Below are 17,739 nucleotides of genomic sequence, written 5' to 3'. Positions count from 1 at the left end.
GCTTCTCAGAGAGAGACAGGAGTACAGGACATGAATCTGTATGCATCTCAGTTACCTTTGTTAGTAGCGTAACAGCCCTGGCTATTTTTGTAAAACTAGGAAAAAAGGCCTTCTGAAGTTCAGACAAACATTCAGCATGGAACATGCAAGAAATAAGATGTGGTTTTCCTTGTTCCTATAATGGTGACAAGAGGAGTTAGCTGACCATCTATTCCTTTCTCCTTCTTTCCCCTAACTGTGCTAGAAATTTACCCTTTCATCTGCAATTAGTTGATATTTTAGGAAGCTTTTGGTTCTGCAAAAACAGAGATGGGCCAACATGTTTCAGATGTATTGGACCAGCATGTTCTGCGCTTTTACCCTCATTCAGTTATCTGTCTTTGGAGCTGTAGTTGAAAGAAACTCCATTTCTGATGGATCCATTCGTGACGGTTTTAGGATTCTCTCTTTCAATCTTTTCTCTGCTGAAGATAGTGTCCTGATCGCTGTCAAACTCTGACTCCGAGACCATCAGACTGGAGTTGTGTTCTGTACTTCTGTGTTTTATACCTGACAATAAAAAAGCAAAACAAGCTCATTAGAAAGGTTTCATTTTTTAGTAACAACTAACTACCCTCTCCTCTGCTGTGATATGAAAGATAAGTGAAAACATTCTCTGCAATCCAGCGTAACAGCGTGCACCACTGCCACCACTGATACAAAAAACTGGCCTAGGAGGTACCATATACTGTCAGGCAGATTCTCTTCTGACTTCACTGCAGGCCCATCAGTTTATGGCTCTGAAACGTGAATATATGCGTTTAAATCCAAAACAATTAGATTATCTTAGTACATAGCTAATGTACTTTTAATAGCTTGAATCTGGAAATTAGTCTGCCCACTCAACTATCTGATTAACACGAGTGGCAATGAAAGGTCACAGTTTCTAAAGAAATGTTATGCCTGTCTTTCTAGGACAGCAATTTCTCAGGATGATTTTACTTCCCTGGATTCCAGTACTTCCCCTAATAAATACTGAAACTCAGGTAAATAAAAATATATGTGAACAGAGGGTAGCAGCTGAAGTCTACTGATGTTTAACAGGTCACTAATGGACCAGAAGGGAACCGCTGTGCTGCCACAAAAACAGCTCCAAATTAAAGTGTGTGCAGGGGAGGAGGGGTTACATGGAGGAAGTCTGTGGGACAATTAGATGTTCTAAATTAAGATTAATGAAGAAGCTTAGAGAAGCGGCTGAGCCCAAGGCCTCACGAAAGAAATGAGGTGATTCTCCCCCAACCACTTCGTTGTCTATGCTTGCCTCTGCCATTCCCAAAATTGTAGGCCAGCTTCTGGGCTCCTCCTGACTGCAGATGGCAATTCAAATACATGAACTGTAAGCTTGGTGGATGAGTTTCCAGCTGAAACAGATAGTGCTTACCATATTTGGGTCGTAGCTCCATTCTCTCCTGCTCATCTATGTTATCTAGGATGGTGTATTTTGTTTTCTTTCTTATCTTTGTCCTCTTTCTGCTAAAAAGTTACCACAAAAGACATTTAGTTCTCACATACACATATAAATCTGTTCCCTCTCCCTTTTCATACACATAGCTACATACCCCAATATACAGAACCTCGTAGTACTTTCTCACCTCCACTTAAAAAGAGTTGTTCCAGTTTATACCAGTATGAAGCAGCTGTACAACCTGGATCAGAGAGTATAGTTTATTTTCTCTCTGATATACAAAGATGAAGAAAGCAAGAAAGATTGACTTGCTTTCCTAGGCCACAGGCATTCAGTTTGTTCAATTTCAACGTACTAACTCAACACAAGGTGGACACATATTCATTTGTTTCCAAATAAAATTTCTGTAAGAATCAGTTAGTCCCCAATTCAATCGTCTCAGTTAAAAAACCCCAACAAACAAAAAACAAAACCCCCAAACTGGTGCTTGTCTGGTTATGCTTACAGAAAAGACCAGACAAAAATGGAGATTGGCTCACTCATATATATGTAAGGACAAAGCCCTACTGGTCTGTAGACAAAGCCCCACCTGTTCTTTCTTCATTTAAATCCTTTCCCAGCATCTGCTTCCACAATGCTGCAAACATTATCATTTCTATGTTAAGTTTCAGCTATCTGCAGGAGTTAACTCATCTGCTCATTAATACAGAAGGAAAAGTCATGGAGCTAGAGGAACAGACACAGAACTGTTTGTATTGCACTGAGAGGGAACAAAGGATTGGGGGAGTGGGCATAGACAAGGACACATGCCCTTTATAAAGGCAAGTGTTGACTCTGGCAACATCTGGAGAAGCCCTCCCACCCAGACTGCACGGTTCACAGTGGAGAAGCCACCTACTACCGCTCAGCCAACATTACAGCAATAGCCAGTCACTCAGCCTCCCCTTTACGGTCTTCTAAAATAGGGAGTTCATTTGCCAACTCAAAGCCTTTAAAACCTCCAAAACTCCAGCCAAAACTTAAAACTACAGTGTATCTTTTTCCTGTAGTTTCCACAAGGCAAAGGGCATCTCTTGCCATTCTGTCCTGTGCAGCATTTCTCTCCTCTTTTTTACATGTATCTGTATCAACCAGTCCTCACTCTCTGGCACAAGCCACATGAGGACAAAGGCCAGAAGCAGCTGAACTCCATAAACAGTCCCTTTATCATCAAATCCACACAAGCCTGTGAGACTCCACCCCACACTGTGGGGGTGGAGTGGAACGCACATCTATTTAAACCTTTCTACTAACAGCACAGTTCCTTTAACCATAAAAAGGAAATCAGTATCAACTCCCACGCATTTCAAACAGCATCCTTTACATACTGCAAAGACACCCTAGAAGGAGTTGAAAATCCAGAAGGATTTTGACAGCATTTCATTTTTGCTAACACCTGAACAAGCCCTCTATTTGCTGAGCAGCAGCAAAAACACTTGCTCTAGTGACAGAACTTGCAGGGGCTTGTCACTTGAAAGAGAATTTCTTACCAGCTCACTGGGAAAGACTGGAGGCAGGGGCAGAGAGGGAAACGACATACAGTAGTAGGCAAAACTGTTTAAGTAAAGAGGAAGCAAGAAGTTTGCATGACTGAGATCACTGGAGTACTCCTTGCCTGTCAGCCAGATGCAGCCCCCATGTCCACCCTTCCTGTCCAAGGGAGACAGCAGGTTGGGAGCAGCTCCCTTCCCATCGCCCAGAACACTCCTACACCAGTGACCTTCGGGGTGTGCCTCTTTTTTCCTTAACATGGAGTACCTGGAGGACTCAGTGGAAGACCATGAAGATGTGCAGTATACTCTCAAGAGTTTTAACATAAATTATCTCTTAATATGAAAGATACTCCAATATCAGCTTTTTGTTTTTTAAAATGCAGAAGAGCACAGAGCCACAAATGGACACTCCTTTTTTCAACGAAAGTGTGTCTATACAGAAATAACTACAGGCAGCTCCTCATGTGTCTGAAAACAGTTCAGTGATTTAGTGCTAAGGCCTGGACTAAAATGCGGGCAGTTGTGTGCAGTTTTTGCATATACCCCATCACAAAAAGAAACACAAATCATGTACCTTTTGCAGCAGCAGATGCAGAACCAGGCAAGCCCTACTATGACCACAATCAAAATAAAAACAGATACAGTCACATAGAGTATACTCCACTCTGAAAAAAGAAACACAACAGTGCTTTGTAAAGTAATAAGAATAGGATAATTTCTAATACAACTCTATTAAAATAACCAATCCTGAGGAACAGGGAGTGGCAACAGGAACTTAGGAAAACTTAGCACCTTCATCTTCTCAGAAGAATCCCTAAAAATTCTTAATCTTCCAGATTGGAAGTGCACATTTGAAAATGTCCTTCCATTCCAATACCTTCTACCATCCCAAGACATCTGAAGTTTATGTAGGAACTGAAAGTCAAGACGGCATGGTTACCGCCTCAGTTATTATTCTCTACCTGAAATAAACATAGGTGTACTCTGGGTCTGGCATTTTAGTAGTGCTTTAAAAGAGCAGCTGATTAGAGACAGATCCTTCCACCTGCCCGCTTACACTTGTAAATTCAGGAAAACATGAGAAAAATACAGAGAGATGTGCAATAATGTGAACTCCAACTTGCGTATACTCAATATTTCAGTGTTGTTATTACACTATGGAACAACACAGCATTAGGGCAGGGCTGCAGGAGGTCCCAGCCTCAGGCTTAAAACCTACTGTCCCATTTTGGTTGGACAATTAGTCTTCGCTCACTAACAGACACACGGCCCATGGTTACTTAACGGCTTGTAGCAAACTCCTTATAAATTTCTATAGATTGACTTGAAGACTAGCACATTGCTCAGCAAATGTCTCCAAGCCTGCACAGTACTAAGAGTTGAGCTTTATTTCAACTTATGCAGAAGACCAATCTAGTTAAATTAAAACTATTAAATACTTGAAATAGAGAGGCTTAGCTAGTATGTTAGGTGTGCCACAGAATATAGACATGATTAAGCTGGTGAAACTAAACTGCATTTCCCAGAGGCAACAGGCAAACTGAAACAAACAGTGAGATTAATTATGCCAAAAAGCTGAGGTTTTAAAGGCGACTATATTGGTTAGTCCAGAACACTGGTGTTTTCTGTCCTTAGGTCAGATCATACTTCTGGCACGGAAGCATCAATCATGTATTCAGAGAATCTAAGTTGTTGCCTCTTTTTCAGCTTTCCAACAATCAGATGAATACTACTCAAAAGCTTTGCAATGCCCACACTGTTCAACAACCCTTCCAACTGGTCCCAACTGTTGCAAGCTCTCTCTCCCATAACAAAGTTTTCATGCTTTTTTCCTTAAATAGTGATACTTTTTAAAACTCAAACTTCTAAAATATTTTAAATATAGGCTACTACTGCCAAGATATTATAATTTCAAGATGTTATTCAAGTAACTTTCTACAGAAAGATATTGCTGGGCTGGAAAACAAAGAGACTGTTTTAGTCTTCCCTCAGCATCTACCTCCTAAGTACTCTCCCCATTCTGACAGCAAATTATCAACAGACTAACGAGATGATGAGTTATTCTTGAAATACATCCCACAATACCCAAACTCACCACAATTACTCTCTCCGTCATTTAGATAACGATGAATCAAGTTTTCCATCCACAGCTGGTAGCAAATGCAGCGCTTTGTTATGGGGTCACAGTGTCCATGTCCAGAGCATTTTAAAAGACAGGCTAAGAACAAAGCCAAACATAGGGTCAGTTGTGCAGATGGACAACTTCTCACGCATCCTCTTACTGCAAGACCAGATTGGTAATAAAGCATTTAGTTCGTAACATTCTGATATTTTTAAAATCTCTCATTCCTTTGGTGTTATGTGTTAAACAGATTTACAGTTCAGCAGACTGCTGGCTGTGAAGAGAAATATAAGAATATATCTTATGCATACAATATTGAAATTGTATTCAAGTCAAGAACAGTTTATTCTAATCAGAAATAAACATGAGTTGAAGTTGTGGAATCCAGACCTGCTCCTTTCTTTATGACATATTTTAAGAACTTCTGAAGTACCTGAGAACTGGGGAATATCAGCATTCTCAGGTACTAGAAGACAAGCATCATACCAATAAGCTAGAGTGTATTTCAGTGTTTCAAAATTGAATTACATTATTTGAGCTCAGAACATTTACATACCTTATATGCTTACAGTAGTAGCTATTGCTAGATCAATGCATCACATCAGACTAAAATAAAAAGTTATTCTCCTTAAAACTTAGAGTAGCAGATTTGCTATGTCAAGAAAAATGTTAATGCATATTTTCAAGTGACACCTACACATTTTGGTAATCCAAGTACATTTAGAAAAGAACAACAGTCCTTTTCGCCAGATAAAGACAGACAGAACTTAATAAGAGTTGTTGATTCTGTAGTGCCAGAGCTTGCACACTTTATTTGCATTTGCATCATTATGTCCTGATTTTAAATTATGGAAAAGTCGTATCTGTAATATCTGAGTCTCATAAAGGGTTCACATTACTAGTGAAGTTTAAAATAGGCTTAGAAGTCCACGTATCTTTTTGGGAAAAAGAAAAAGTTCATTATAAGAAACCCCAGCGGCCTGTCTACATTGCAAATATTAGAAGACTAGGTTATAATAGTGATCACCTGACCATTTTGCCCAATACAGACAGACAATAACAAGTTACACTACAGGCCTATTACTGAACACTAAAAGCCTTGAAGGAACCAGAGACGTGCAACATTCTATCTTATGGCTATGTTAAGTGTTGCCCATCTTCCAATAAAAGATGGTATGAGCGGGGTATCTTTATCCTCATTCCCAAGGCCTTCCTGATGCAGCAGAGATTAAGATGTGCTTTTACCTGCTGTTACAGATACCTTTTAAAAGAACACAAGTATACCACAAATAAACAAGCATTTTAAGTATTGTCTTCAATGTCATCTTTCAGAAAGCTACATCCAAGCCCAGACACCCGATGGCAGACAGAAGGCCTTCACACACTGTTTCCAGGTGCCACGTTAGCCAAATGCCTGCAAAGTTCCAAGATGAGCAAGCACAATCCAAAACATACCAGCCGTGTCAACCCGCAGGACTTTAAAAAGCAGAAAGTCGGCCTTCTCTTTCAAAAGCTGCAGATGCAGAGTTCGCGAGACATCTGATGCCTTGATCACCTTGGAAGGATGCCCATTCTGCACGTAGAACACAACCGCGGTGCTGCAGAAAGAACAGCTAAGGTCATGACTGCTGTCAAAGATCACTTTTGTCAGGCATTCAGTTTACAGCCTCCGGTTTTGTTTCTGGAAAGCAAATGCCACTACTGATAAAAGATTAGGGAACTCTGTCTATGGATCAGTCAACCCCATCCAGGTGCCATGGACTTCATTCTGAGCCAGGAGCACCAGCAGTTCTCTGGCTTCTCAGTTTCACAGAATAAAGGTGAGGACAACAGCAAACGTAATTCCCTCCTTGGTCTTCCTGACTCTCACTTTAAGAGAAGTATGTATATATTTGCTTCCCCCACTCTCATCTAGAACCTGTCACAAAGCACTCTGAAGCAGTTTGACTAACTTCAGGAAACTGAATTTAAGAGGAGGAAAAGCTCAGAAGCAAGGGAGCCAGAGAACTTCATGTGGGAGCCACTCCCCCCCACCCCCCTTCTAAGTTTAGTGGTGTTGATCTCATCCTGTATCAGACACATAAGGGAACATCTTTATCTGAAAAGCAGTAAATGGAAGCTGTGATTAAAAATATCATAGCTATGAATGCTAGATTTTCCAAATGATTTCTTTTCAATTTTAAGAGGTTCCCCAACAGCTAAACAGACACCAAAATAGATTTTAAATTACCAAATAGCTCACAAGAAGTAATTTAAAGATCACTTGTGTCAACAGGTTCTACCAATCATGCTGATAAGTTTCTCTGGGTGCACACAGCCACCTCTAGCCCTCTAACACCAAGTAGAAGGGGTATTTTGACTTCACAGTAAGATACCACACTTAGAAGTATTCATTGTGTAGTTTTCTCTGCAAAAAAAGGATTTTCTTCACCAGTTACCTGGGAAAATGTTTATAAAATAATTGGAATATCAAAACCTTAGAAACAAAGTAGAAGAAAAGGGGAATAAACCAGGTTTGATCAGATATTGCTGGAACCTTATTTTGAAACACAATACTTGCTTCACTGTGAGAAAGTCAGTCTGTCTCATTCCATCTAGCATTTGGGAAAAACAATAGTACTGTATGGAACAAAGACACCAAAATATATGCACATGCTTTCTTTAAAGGAATAAATAAAAAAAACAACATGGAGAATTTTTAATTTTTTTTTTTTAACAAAAAACACTTCAGTTCTGAGCCTCCAGAGAGCTTACTTCATCAATTTTCTACCACAGCAAAAAAAAGTCACCTTTTAAAGTATACACTGTTGAGGCCTATAGCATTTTTGTTGTTGTCTTAGAAAAGATGATTGCAACTAATTATGAGCCATGACAGAGTCAATGAAAGTCACAAATCTTCCTGACACAGCAGGATATCTTTGTACCTTATATCTGAGTAGGCTTGTATCTTCTGAACTTTGATATCTGAATCCAAAACATTCAGCAATACGGCCAGCTGTCTCACCAGGGTGTCCTTCTGCTGTTCACTCAGCTGTCCCACTCCAACTTGCAGAATCAGCTCCACCAGACCACTCCTTTTGGGATCTGACAGAAGAAGAACATGCTATTCTTTCAGAACCTGGCAAATATTTCAGTAGCAACTGAAGACAACATGCAGTACTCAAAAGTATTTATTAATATTGTATTTTCCTGCATAAGACCCATATCCCTTATGACCCAATCCTTTTGTATTCTTAGAAAAGTGCATTTTCACATTCCCTCTGAAACAAACCTGGTGGGTCCTAAGATAGCAACCCAGCTTATCAGTTGAAAGTACTTCAGTGTGTACTTCAGTTCAGTGCTAACACATTTCTGTGCAGAATAACAGCTTCTGTTCCCCTAAATCCCCCTTCCGTTCCCCTTAAGTTGCATCTTAAGGTCAGAGGTAAGGACTAGGTGAGTCTAATTCTTAAGTTCTCTGCTAGTTATCTCTTACTGGCTACCACCCAGGAAAAGGGAGGCAAAGATGGACTCATATGGTAGCAAGACCGCGTGAGCGAGTCTAAAAGAGGATGGTCAATTTGAGAAATATCAAATATGTTTACCTTCACAAACTAAGGGTTCTGTTAAATAATACTTGAACTTCTAAAGTGCCTTGCAAACAAAACAAGCTTCATAGATATCTAGTGAGAATCCTGAGCTAATTATTGTGACTACATTCAACAATAAAGCGAGGAACAAATAAAATCACTGCCCAGGAGCCAGACAGACAAGAAATCTGACAGACCCAGAATTTCAGACTCATTTCCTGAAATCTCAACTTATGCTTCTATCACATCACCATTTATCCTGCATTTGAAAACAGGTAATATATATGAGTAATATCAAACCATGAAAAGACAATTTAAAAAACCCTGAAATTATGAGGTTTGTTTTTGTCCTTCAGGATGAAAGAAGGAAAACAAGCAGCATTTGTACCTAAACTTAATGCTCAGCTCCCATCTCTTTCCATTGGCCAAAGTGATTAACAACCAGAAAAAAGAACAAAAACCTACAATGAATGAAAAGCAACAAAAACCTAATGAAAGTATTAACTAGGAAGTACAATTTTTATTTATTTATGCTTCCAGTAAGGCAGTGATGTAACTTGTAATTAAGAATTCTGACATGTCTTCTAAACCAGGACACACACTGAGGCCTATTGAGAGAACAATAAGAAGGTAGGAAGAGAGTGACCTGTTTGCTTTGTTTTTTAACTTGAGAGAATCTTGTCACCACTGAAATAAATAAGTGAAAAGGAGAACAAAGATGAGGTATTCACAACGTATCGATGACCTTTTAATTGTCATACCAGGCCGCACTTCCACAGTTGCTGAATCAATATCTGAGTCTCCTTTAGCATCAGTCACTTTCAAGTGAAAAGTATAGGTTCCTTCCACCAGATTAGTTAGCTGCAGTACTGCCTCATGGTCTGAGCCATGGATCACATCCTGCAAAAAAAGGTACCGGGATGATTATACCCTCAGAGAAAGTTGCAGGTGTCACTATCAAGTCAGGTATCTGGTATGACAGTGTGAGCTCTTGCTTTGGCTTTTAGACAAATGTTACCTACCCACAGTTTATAGCAGAGTAATGCAATTGTGGAAGTGGCAGTTAATGAGGATGTCTGCACAGTATGGATGTTTTCATTAAAAAAGAACCCCAGACAAAACAGTTGACATTCTCAAGTACTCATCTGCTTGAAAATCTGAGACAATTACATTATTACTCAATTTTACTCCAGTATTGTTAGTTCTGCTTTCTTAACTCCCAAATTATTTCCTTTCCTTGGAGTTCATGTATCTCCAACTACCATCTACCACCTATATTTAAGCTAAACCTCTTCAATTCTTCTCATAACCTCATGTGAATTACTTCTAGAAGCTTTGTTATCATTTTGCTGTTTCTCCTCCCCCAGTTCTTGCTGATTTACCACTATCTTCCTGACTGCAAAGAGCTGTCCACAACACTTTCTGCAGATAGGCAAAAGAAGTTATCACAGCTTTAGTAGCTGACATATGAACTTCAGTTTATCATGAGGTACTTCTGCTGTCTGGCCCCACTTGGAGAGGAGATTCCACTGCCCTAACGATGCAGGCTATTCACTGTGGTCTGCCAGGCAAAGTATCTATACAGCTAGCACCAAACACCATTTTTAACTTAAAGCGCAAGTTTCGCCTCATCTTGCACCAGACATGATTCCTTAGTCTTTATCGGTACTTCTTGCTCTCCCAGACCCTTCCTCCTTTGGAATATTTGGATTTCAGATGATTCTTCTCTCAAACACATTAGCTTGGAACTATCACCAATCACTCTTGAAGAGACACAACTTTATTCTTCTGTCTCAAGTCTTTCCCAACTAAGTCCACGCTGCTGCAGTCCTCTTACTTAGCTACCACATTCTATAGCTGTACTGAAAATATCACAAGCCCTGTGAACCAAAGCATTAGAGACAGCAGGGGAAACAAACCAGAAACAGACACCACGCCTCACAGCATCTTATGAGTGATACCTGCTTGCCCTGCTGCAGGGATGCTACATGCATAACAAGAGCCAAATTTGACTCATTATAACCTTCAATAAACTTACCCCAGCTGCTGGGCTTTGACCATCCCGAATCCACAAATACGACACAATCCCCTGGTCATCAGCAGACCTTGAGCCATCCAAGGTAACAGAGTTATTTGGAAGCACTAGAACATGCTTCCCACCAGCATGCGCCCGGGGTGGACTGTTGTTTTCTAGCCATAAAAATAGTGGAGGAGAAGGATTTGCTTTCAAAACATGCAAAATGTGACATGCTGTTGCCAATACACCCACACTGCAATTCTTTACCTGATGATTACAGGCAGTAACAACAGAATCTTGTCTCAAAGGCACAGGGAAAGGATGAGTGGGTATAGAGAATTTGCCTCCTGGATTATTACAACCTAACAAAAGCAGAGCTGCACTATGAGGAGAATACCAATAAGAGGTACCATCCAAAAAGATCTTTTTCAAAAAGCATTGTGGGATACTTAGTTTCACAATAACTTAAGCATCAAATCTTCTCAGTCAAACAAAAAGATTTTCCTGCCTACTTAGAAACACAGCCCAGCATGAGATCACCATGCTAGGCTCTTCTCATCTTGAAAATCACTTACTACCCAACAGAAGCTTGTGTAAGGTTTTGTATCTTCACAATGCTTGTATTTAGGCAAAGTGTAATCAGGAAATTTAGACTAAATCCAGTTCCCGAATGCTTTTTGCTTCGCTGCTAGCAGTGAAATTAAGGCATGCATTGGGAGTATGGCCAAAAAACACCAAAGAAACATGAACACATTCTCTTTCCAGAAACAAGACATCACTGACTTTTGTTTAGAACACAAGTGGCAAGAGAGAGCTCCAGGAAGCTGTGATGCTAAGTGAAAAACCTTGCTGGTCTGAATATTAGGTTGGACATAAATAATTCAATTTTGGGCTGATCTCCAGGGCGTTGGCTATAACTCTATTCTTTAGAATAGCATAGAGTTCTCTGTGATACAAATGATCTCCTTGTCTCTTCCAAATAAATCAGTTGATTGAACCTGGGTATTGGAGCACTAAATATTTTTAATATTGAACCTGTGACTGTAGTCAGTACATACTGTGGCTACACTTCACAGCATGAATGAGACCACGAGACACATTGGGGCAGAGCTGTTGTCATGTGTTTCTGACTAAACACCTAAATGAAACTCCGAAACAGTTCAGACAATGATGCACATGGCTAAAACTGAGTCCAGGTTCTTCAAGATTCATTTGTTCTGCAGTGATGCCAAGTGAAAAAGAAACAAGCCTGCACTGTTTTGAAGAAAGTCAGCAGCCAAGATTCTAATGCAACTCTACTATCATCTCATAAATGGTATAGGTATCACACTTGCAGAGCCAGAGCGCACTGCTCCCCTCAAAAAACAAGGTATGCAACAGAAAGCCAAACTCTGGATCAAACAAGATTTAGAATGTTATTACACCACCTTCTTTGAAAGGAGGCATAGGCCCATGGTGATTGCTAAAATCCCTCCTTAAGGAACAACATGAGGCAAAAGATGGTTGGATTATCACCACCTGCAAACTTGAGGGTGCAACATAAGTCAAAGCCACAAAATCTGTCAGAAGTACCTGACAGCACCTCTGTCAGAAAAGCAACGAAGCTGGTGAAGGGTCTAGAGCACAAGTCTTATGAGAAGCAGCTGAGGGAACTGGGGTTGTTTAGCCTGGAGAAAAGGAGGTTGAGGGGAGAGAGACCTTATCACTCTCTACAACTACCTGAAAGGAGGTTGTATTGAGGTGGGTGCTGGTCTCTGCAATCAAAGTAACTAGTGATAGGACAAGAGGAAATGGCCTCAAGCTGCACCAGGGGAGGTTCAGAGTGGATATTAGGAAAAATTTCTTCACTGAAAGGGTTGTCAGGCATTGGAACAGGCTGCCCAGGGAAGTGGTTGAGTCACCAACCCTGGAGGTATTTAAAAGACATGTAAATGTGGTGCTTAGGACCATGGTTTAGTGGTGAACTTGGCAGTGTTAGGTTTCCGGTTGGACTTGATGATATTAAAGGTCTTTTCCAACTTGAATGATTCTATGATCTCGTGCAATAGGTAGTATTATCCTAAAGCCTCTTCTACAGCATGCATGTTAGGGGGAAAAAAAATAAATTAAAAAAAAACATCACAGCAACTGTTTCTCTGTATCAAAAAAAATAAATACAGGTCTTTTAATGTTAAGTTTTTAAGTAGAAATTGGTATACTCCGAGACCTCACTTCTTGGATGTTGCTTAAAACCCACAGTAAAATTGCTTTTCTGCTCAAAGCTTAACTTTGAGAAGAAAATAAAAACATATGCTCTTAATGAAATAGACACACCATGGTCAAAAACAGTATTTTGGAGCATATTTATTACAACTAATTCTGCATATATTTAACTTCTAAAAAGCCTGCAGTAAGCAAAGTTAACTCTACTGGTCACTCACAATACTACTTTATTACAAAACAGCAGTAACTCTTCTTGAATACCCTTGAAATATAACAAACAAATACATTATCCCTTTCTGTTCCAATTTCCTTTACATTCTGTTAGTAAGTGAATTAACTGGTGAGTTGCCTACCATATCCTAAGAAGCAGCAACTAGGCTTACCTTCCTTCACAGTAATAGATAGCACAGATGCACTGCTTAAGCCCTGTTGGTCTTTCACAGTCAGCCTGAAGCGATAGGTACCAACCTGAAGACCAGTCACAGTTGCTATTGCTTTGTCACCATTTTCCATCTGTACAGAGTTTGGTCCACTGAAACAAAACACGTCAGAAAAATAATCCTGCACAGCCAGCCAAATTGTTCTTTCAGCAGCATCGCTCATGCCATTTGCTTTTATGTATATTGTAGCTCTACTACCACTATAAGCACTGATGGTTAAAGAACTATAAGACATGAGTTTAGTTCAGAGAATTCATAAATCCATTTTTTCAAGACATTCAAAGCACCCAAGCATCACATACCCAGTTATTAGAAGAGTAGAAAATGCACTTGAGAAGTTCAGCCTCCTCGCTGTTCTATTTCATGGGAGCATGCAAACACTGCTGCTCTAAGAGACACTCACAACATGTACAGGGTGCCAGCACACCTCTTCCTGCACCATAGATATGACAGTTGCGTAAGCCAATACTTTGTCCTTATATTAAGGATCAATTTGTTTTGCACATAAACATACAATTACAAACTTTTGTAAAACATTTTTAGTCATCATTCAAGAGTGTTTTAGTCACTTACTATTGAAAGCTCGGGCTAAACAGATTGTCAATTTACTTTATTATTCAACAAACAAGTGACTAAGAAACCCTAGTTCTAAGCACTGATGGAAAGACTTTGTACATTACGGGAGGGTACCCAAGCCTGTTACTTGCTTTTTAACAGGAGACATGAAAGTTCCTGTCATTTTTCTCTTAACTTTCTAACAGTAGGACTCAAAATGACACATTGCAAAACACAGGCAGAAACTGCCTAAGCTTTGCAAGCTGAACTTAAAATCCTGTCTCTTACCCTTTTACCACCTGAGCAAGAAGATCCTCAAAGCAGTTCTCAAACAGTGCATCACACAACACAATTGCCTAAGAGGCTCTGGCATCCAATCCCTTTCACTTTGTTCTCTATTTTACTGGAGATTAGTAAAATCTCTAGATACCTGATATTTTCCCAATGATAGAAGACAATGCCTTGGTCATCTTGGCTTTTGCTTCCATCCAGTGTAGTACTTTCTACCGGGAAGGTCAATTCCTTGTCAGGGCCGGCCACTGCTACTGGAGGACTGTTATTTTCTGTAAAAATAGTATTTTGTATATGACATTTGCAAGATAGTTACTGGCAAGGACTGCCAATCAGAGGGAAGATTTTACACAGATTTTTATATTTGATATATTGGCTCAAAGGTACAAATCACAAGTATAACGTGCACAAGCCAGCAGAAAATACTAGGTGGGAGAGACTAGCTCTGCAACCAGCCAAATCCAACAGCAAGTACTTCCTTTTTTCAGTCATATCTGAAGGCACAGTCACACTCCAAAAATTTTGCAGCATGCTCAACGCATTGTATGAAATCTTTTATAACAAGAGTGGTGGGGTATTGTCCTGGTTCCACCACCGCATCCCTTTCAAAACTACCCACACGAATATGGTTCTTTGCCCTCGAAGAAGATAATGGTGCAGGTTTTCTGCTGCTCAAGGTCAGCACGAGTCCAGTAAACTAATGCTGATTTAGAGCCTTTGAGAATTTAGTGCAGAAATATATAAACTACTGTTCTGTTTTCAACCTCTGCTTTTTTGGCATGGTAAGGCTGGCAATGCTACCATTTTCCTGGATATTTATTTACCCTTAGACCTGACTTCAGCAATAACATCTTTCTAGTTCCACACTATAATGGATCTAAAAGGGACCATCACATGCTATACTTCCAAATTCATGTTCTTGATTTCTGCAGTAAATGCCTGCTGTAAAGCTTTCCCAGAAGGGGTCATCTACAAAAAGATGTGTAATATGCAACAACAGGAAGACAAAACATTGCCCCATGGTGGAACGCGAGACCTTCAGATTGGCAGAAAAGGCCACTTTGAATGTAACAGGCAAACACATTACAAAAAAAAAAGCATAAGAAAAATCTCATGAGGCCTGGACCATTTGGGCCCATTCATCACGCAGCTCCCATATCTAAACAAACACGTGAAAGATTCCCCTTTTGAAAATTCCTTGCTTGACACTTTTCCCTACAAAGTGCAATGCAATTCTATTGAGAATTCAAACCACAGAAGGATTCTTGAAGGAGAACTGCAAAACATAAGAAAACTGAGCAAAGCATTGACTGATACCCTGAACAGTTTTGCAAAACAGACTTTGTAGGACATTAAACTCAAGGGCTCCATTTTTGCTTCTAGAAGTACACTCAAACACATCTCTGTGCAGGTTGCTTTACATAATCAGGCCAGTGTGAGCCCTCAGGATCACCACCCAGACTTTCTATGATTCTACACTTGTTTTAAATGCTTGCTGTCACAGAAAATGGAGGTGGAAGAGTCCTTGATGCGGGGATACCAGACATTCAGACTGCCATCTCAGTGGTGCAATGCAGGGAGATGAGGCATTCGAGGACAGTGCTAAGGCACCAAGCCGGCCCACCCCGAGGGACCCAGACCTGCCTGCAGCTGACTTACCAGGCCGTACGATCAGTGTGACTTCAGCTGTGGACCGCTGCCTTGCAGAATCTGTGACAGTCAGCTGAAAGGTGTAATCTCCTTCCTGCATTGCAGATAACTGGAGGTATGGTGTCCGCACTCCCTACACGGCATTTATAAAGACAGAAAGCGCAAGATAAAACAGAAACGCTCACGGATTATGAAAGGTCTTAGAGGAAACATGATGAAAAAACAAAATTGGTTTTAATTCCTAAATACAGTGTTTGAGTAAGTAGTTTAAGCACCCTGTAGACAAAGAGGAGACTTAAATTTTGATGCACAGACAGATGTATTCACTACTGCAACTGTCCCTACCAACCCAGAGAAATATCTGTAGGCAATAAACCTTCATTTCTTATGATGGTATATTTGCTGCATTATTTCTGAACAATGGTAATTGTGAAACACATAGGACATTCATTTTCTCAATTACAAAATTAAACACTGATGGAAATTATTACAGCTTAGTCCATTTCCTTAGAGATATTTTAAAACCAAACATCACGACATTCTTTAATGTAATATTTATAAAAATTATTAAATGCAAAACCAAGCTTGACTTGATCCCAGCCAGATAGGCTTATGGAAAAAAACATATTAAACAAGACTACTCTGTCCTGAGTATACTCTTCCAGCAGTATTAGTTGATACATGTATAAGCTCATAAAATGACTGGGCCCACCTATAGATCCTTTTGCTAATAAAATGAACATTTGTGGCATCTCTCATATGAGGAATAACAAATCACAATGCAACTAGGTTTGGGGGTTGTTTTGATAAAGATAATAATGAGAACTAAGGGACTTCATAAGTGATTAACTAACCAGCAGAAGTACTTGTTACATTGCACTTTAACCATGGATACCATGTAACACACCCGAGACCAGCATCCTCAGCTTGAGGGACACGAAAAAGATTACTAGGCTCTTAAAAAGAAAGTGTAAAATGCTCTTTCATTGGATATTTAATGTGGAAATGCATCTATTGGGTATCTCAAGCAGTCATTCCCTTCTTTCAGGAAGGTTGCTTTAAGATTGAACAGTTCTTAAAAACTACAAGTTCAGGTTTCATGTATGCTTTTGGAAAGCGTTTGTCCTAGTAAATGACCAGAAATAAGCCATTACGTTATAAAGCCCTTCCATAGTTTCATAATTGCCTCTACAGTGTTTGCTTGCATCAATATTACTCTTTTCCTAAACAGATCTACCAAGTGATCTCTTTCTAGTTCTGAAGGTCTAAAGCATTTGCAACATAGCAGAAATCATGTCTTCTAAAAAACGACTTCTCAGTTTCAGCTGGCTTCGTTACCTTAATTACCTCAACTGCCTACAGAGCTACAACTTACTGAGTTCAAGTCCACTGAAATTTTTTATTAACTTTACTCAGATGAAAAAAAAAATACAGCCATGAAAATAAGAGAATAAATTCAGTTAGCCTTCACAGGAAACCCATGTTTTAGTGAGCATAAAAAACCCACCACAGAGTATGGCTGCATAACACTGCCAAAAGTCTTATCATCTTTCACTCAGAAAATTAAAGTTCTGTTTGAGTCCTACTTTCTCCAGGAGAAAATGTTACAAGAAAACCCTGACTACACACACATTCTCCCAAGAACAGTTTTCAGCATGTCCAGCGTCTCAGAAGATGGAAACCTGTGGAGCAGACTCTAGGGCCCAAGGACAGACATTGTGAACTCAAAGTCTTTCCAAACCACCAGGAAACAAACAACAGCAGGAATCAGAAATGGCCACAAGGAATGAAAAAAAAGATGAGAAGGAATTAAAAGTAGTATCTAAAATAAGAGCTGAATATATCAGAGAGGAACAAAAAAAAAAAAAAAGCAAAACCAAAACAACCAAAACCCCCCCCCCCCCCCCAAACAAAAAA

The 17,739-nt window shown here is 39.8% G+C and overlaps 1 protein-coding gene across 2 annotated transcripts in view; it reads right to left on the bottom strand.

Annotated features, from left to right (window-relative positions):
* Window positions 1-274: 274 nt before the first annotated feature.
* The window catches only part of KIAA0319 (KIAA0319 ortholog), a 34,157-nt gene continuing 16,692 nt past the window's right edge, over window positions 275-17,739 (bottom strand). For both annotated transcript variants that reach the window (XM_010564438.1, XM_010564439.1), the window contains exons 9-19: window positions 15,832-15,955; window positions 14,312-14,444; window positions 13,270-13,418; window positions 10,706-10,857; window positions 9,429-9,567; window positions 8,023-8,182; window positions 6,554-6,696; window positions 5,072-5,194; window positions 3,551-3,641; window positions 1,421-1,512; window positions 275-549 (exon numbers count right to left, since the gene is read on the bottom strand). In XM_010564438.1, coding sequence (XP_010562740.1) covers window positions 371-549; window positions 1,421-1,512; window positions 3,551-3,641; window positions 5,072-5,194; window positions 6,554-6,696; window positions 8,023-8,182; window positions 9,429-9,567; window positions 10,706-10,857; window positions 13,270-13,418; window positions 14,312-14,444; window positions 15,832-15,955 — 1,485 coding nt within the window. In that variant the 3' untranslated portion in view covers window positions 275-370. The remainder of the gene's footprint in view (window positions 550-1,420; window positions 1,513-3,550; window positions 3,642-5,071; window positions 5,195-6,553; window positions 6,697-8,022; window positions 8,183-9,428; window positions 9,568-10,705; window positions 10,858-13,269; window positions 13,419-14,311; window positions 14,445-15,831; window positions 15,956-17,739) is intronic.

This window comes from Haliaeetus leucocephalus, unplaced genomic scaffold (assembly GCF_000737465.1).
Source record: "Haliaeetus leucocephalus isolate CR32 unplaced genomic scaffold, Haliaeetus_leucocephalus-4.0 Scaffold179, whole genome shotgun sequence".
NCBI lineage: Eukaryota > Metazoa > Chordata > Aves > Accipitriformes > Accipitridae > Haliaeetus > Haliaeetus leucocephalus.
Note: the sequence above shows the minus strand (reverse complement) of the source record. Positions and strands in the feature narration are given on the sequence as shown.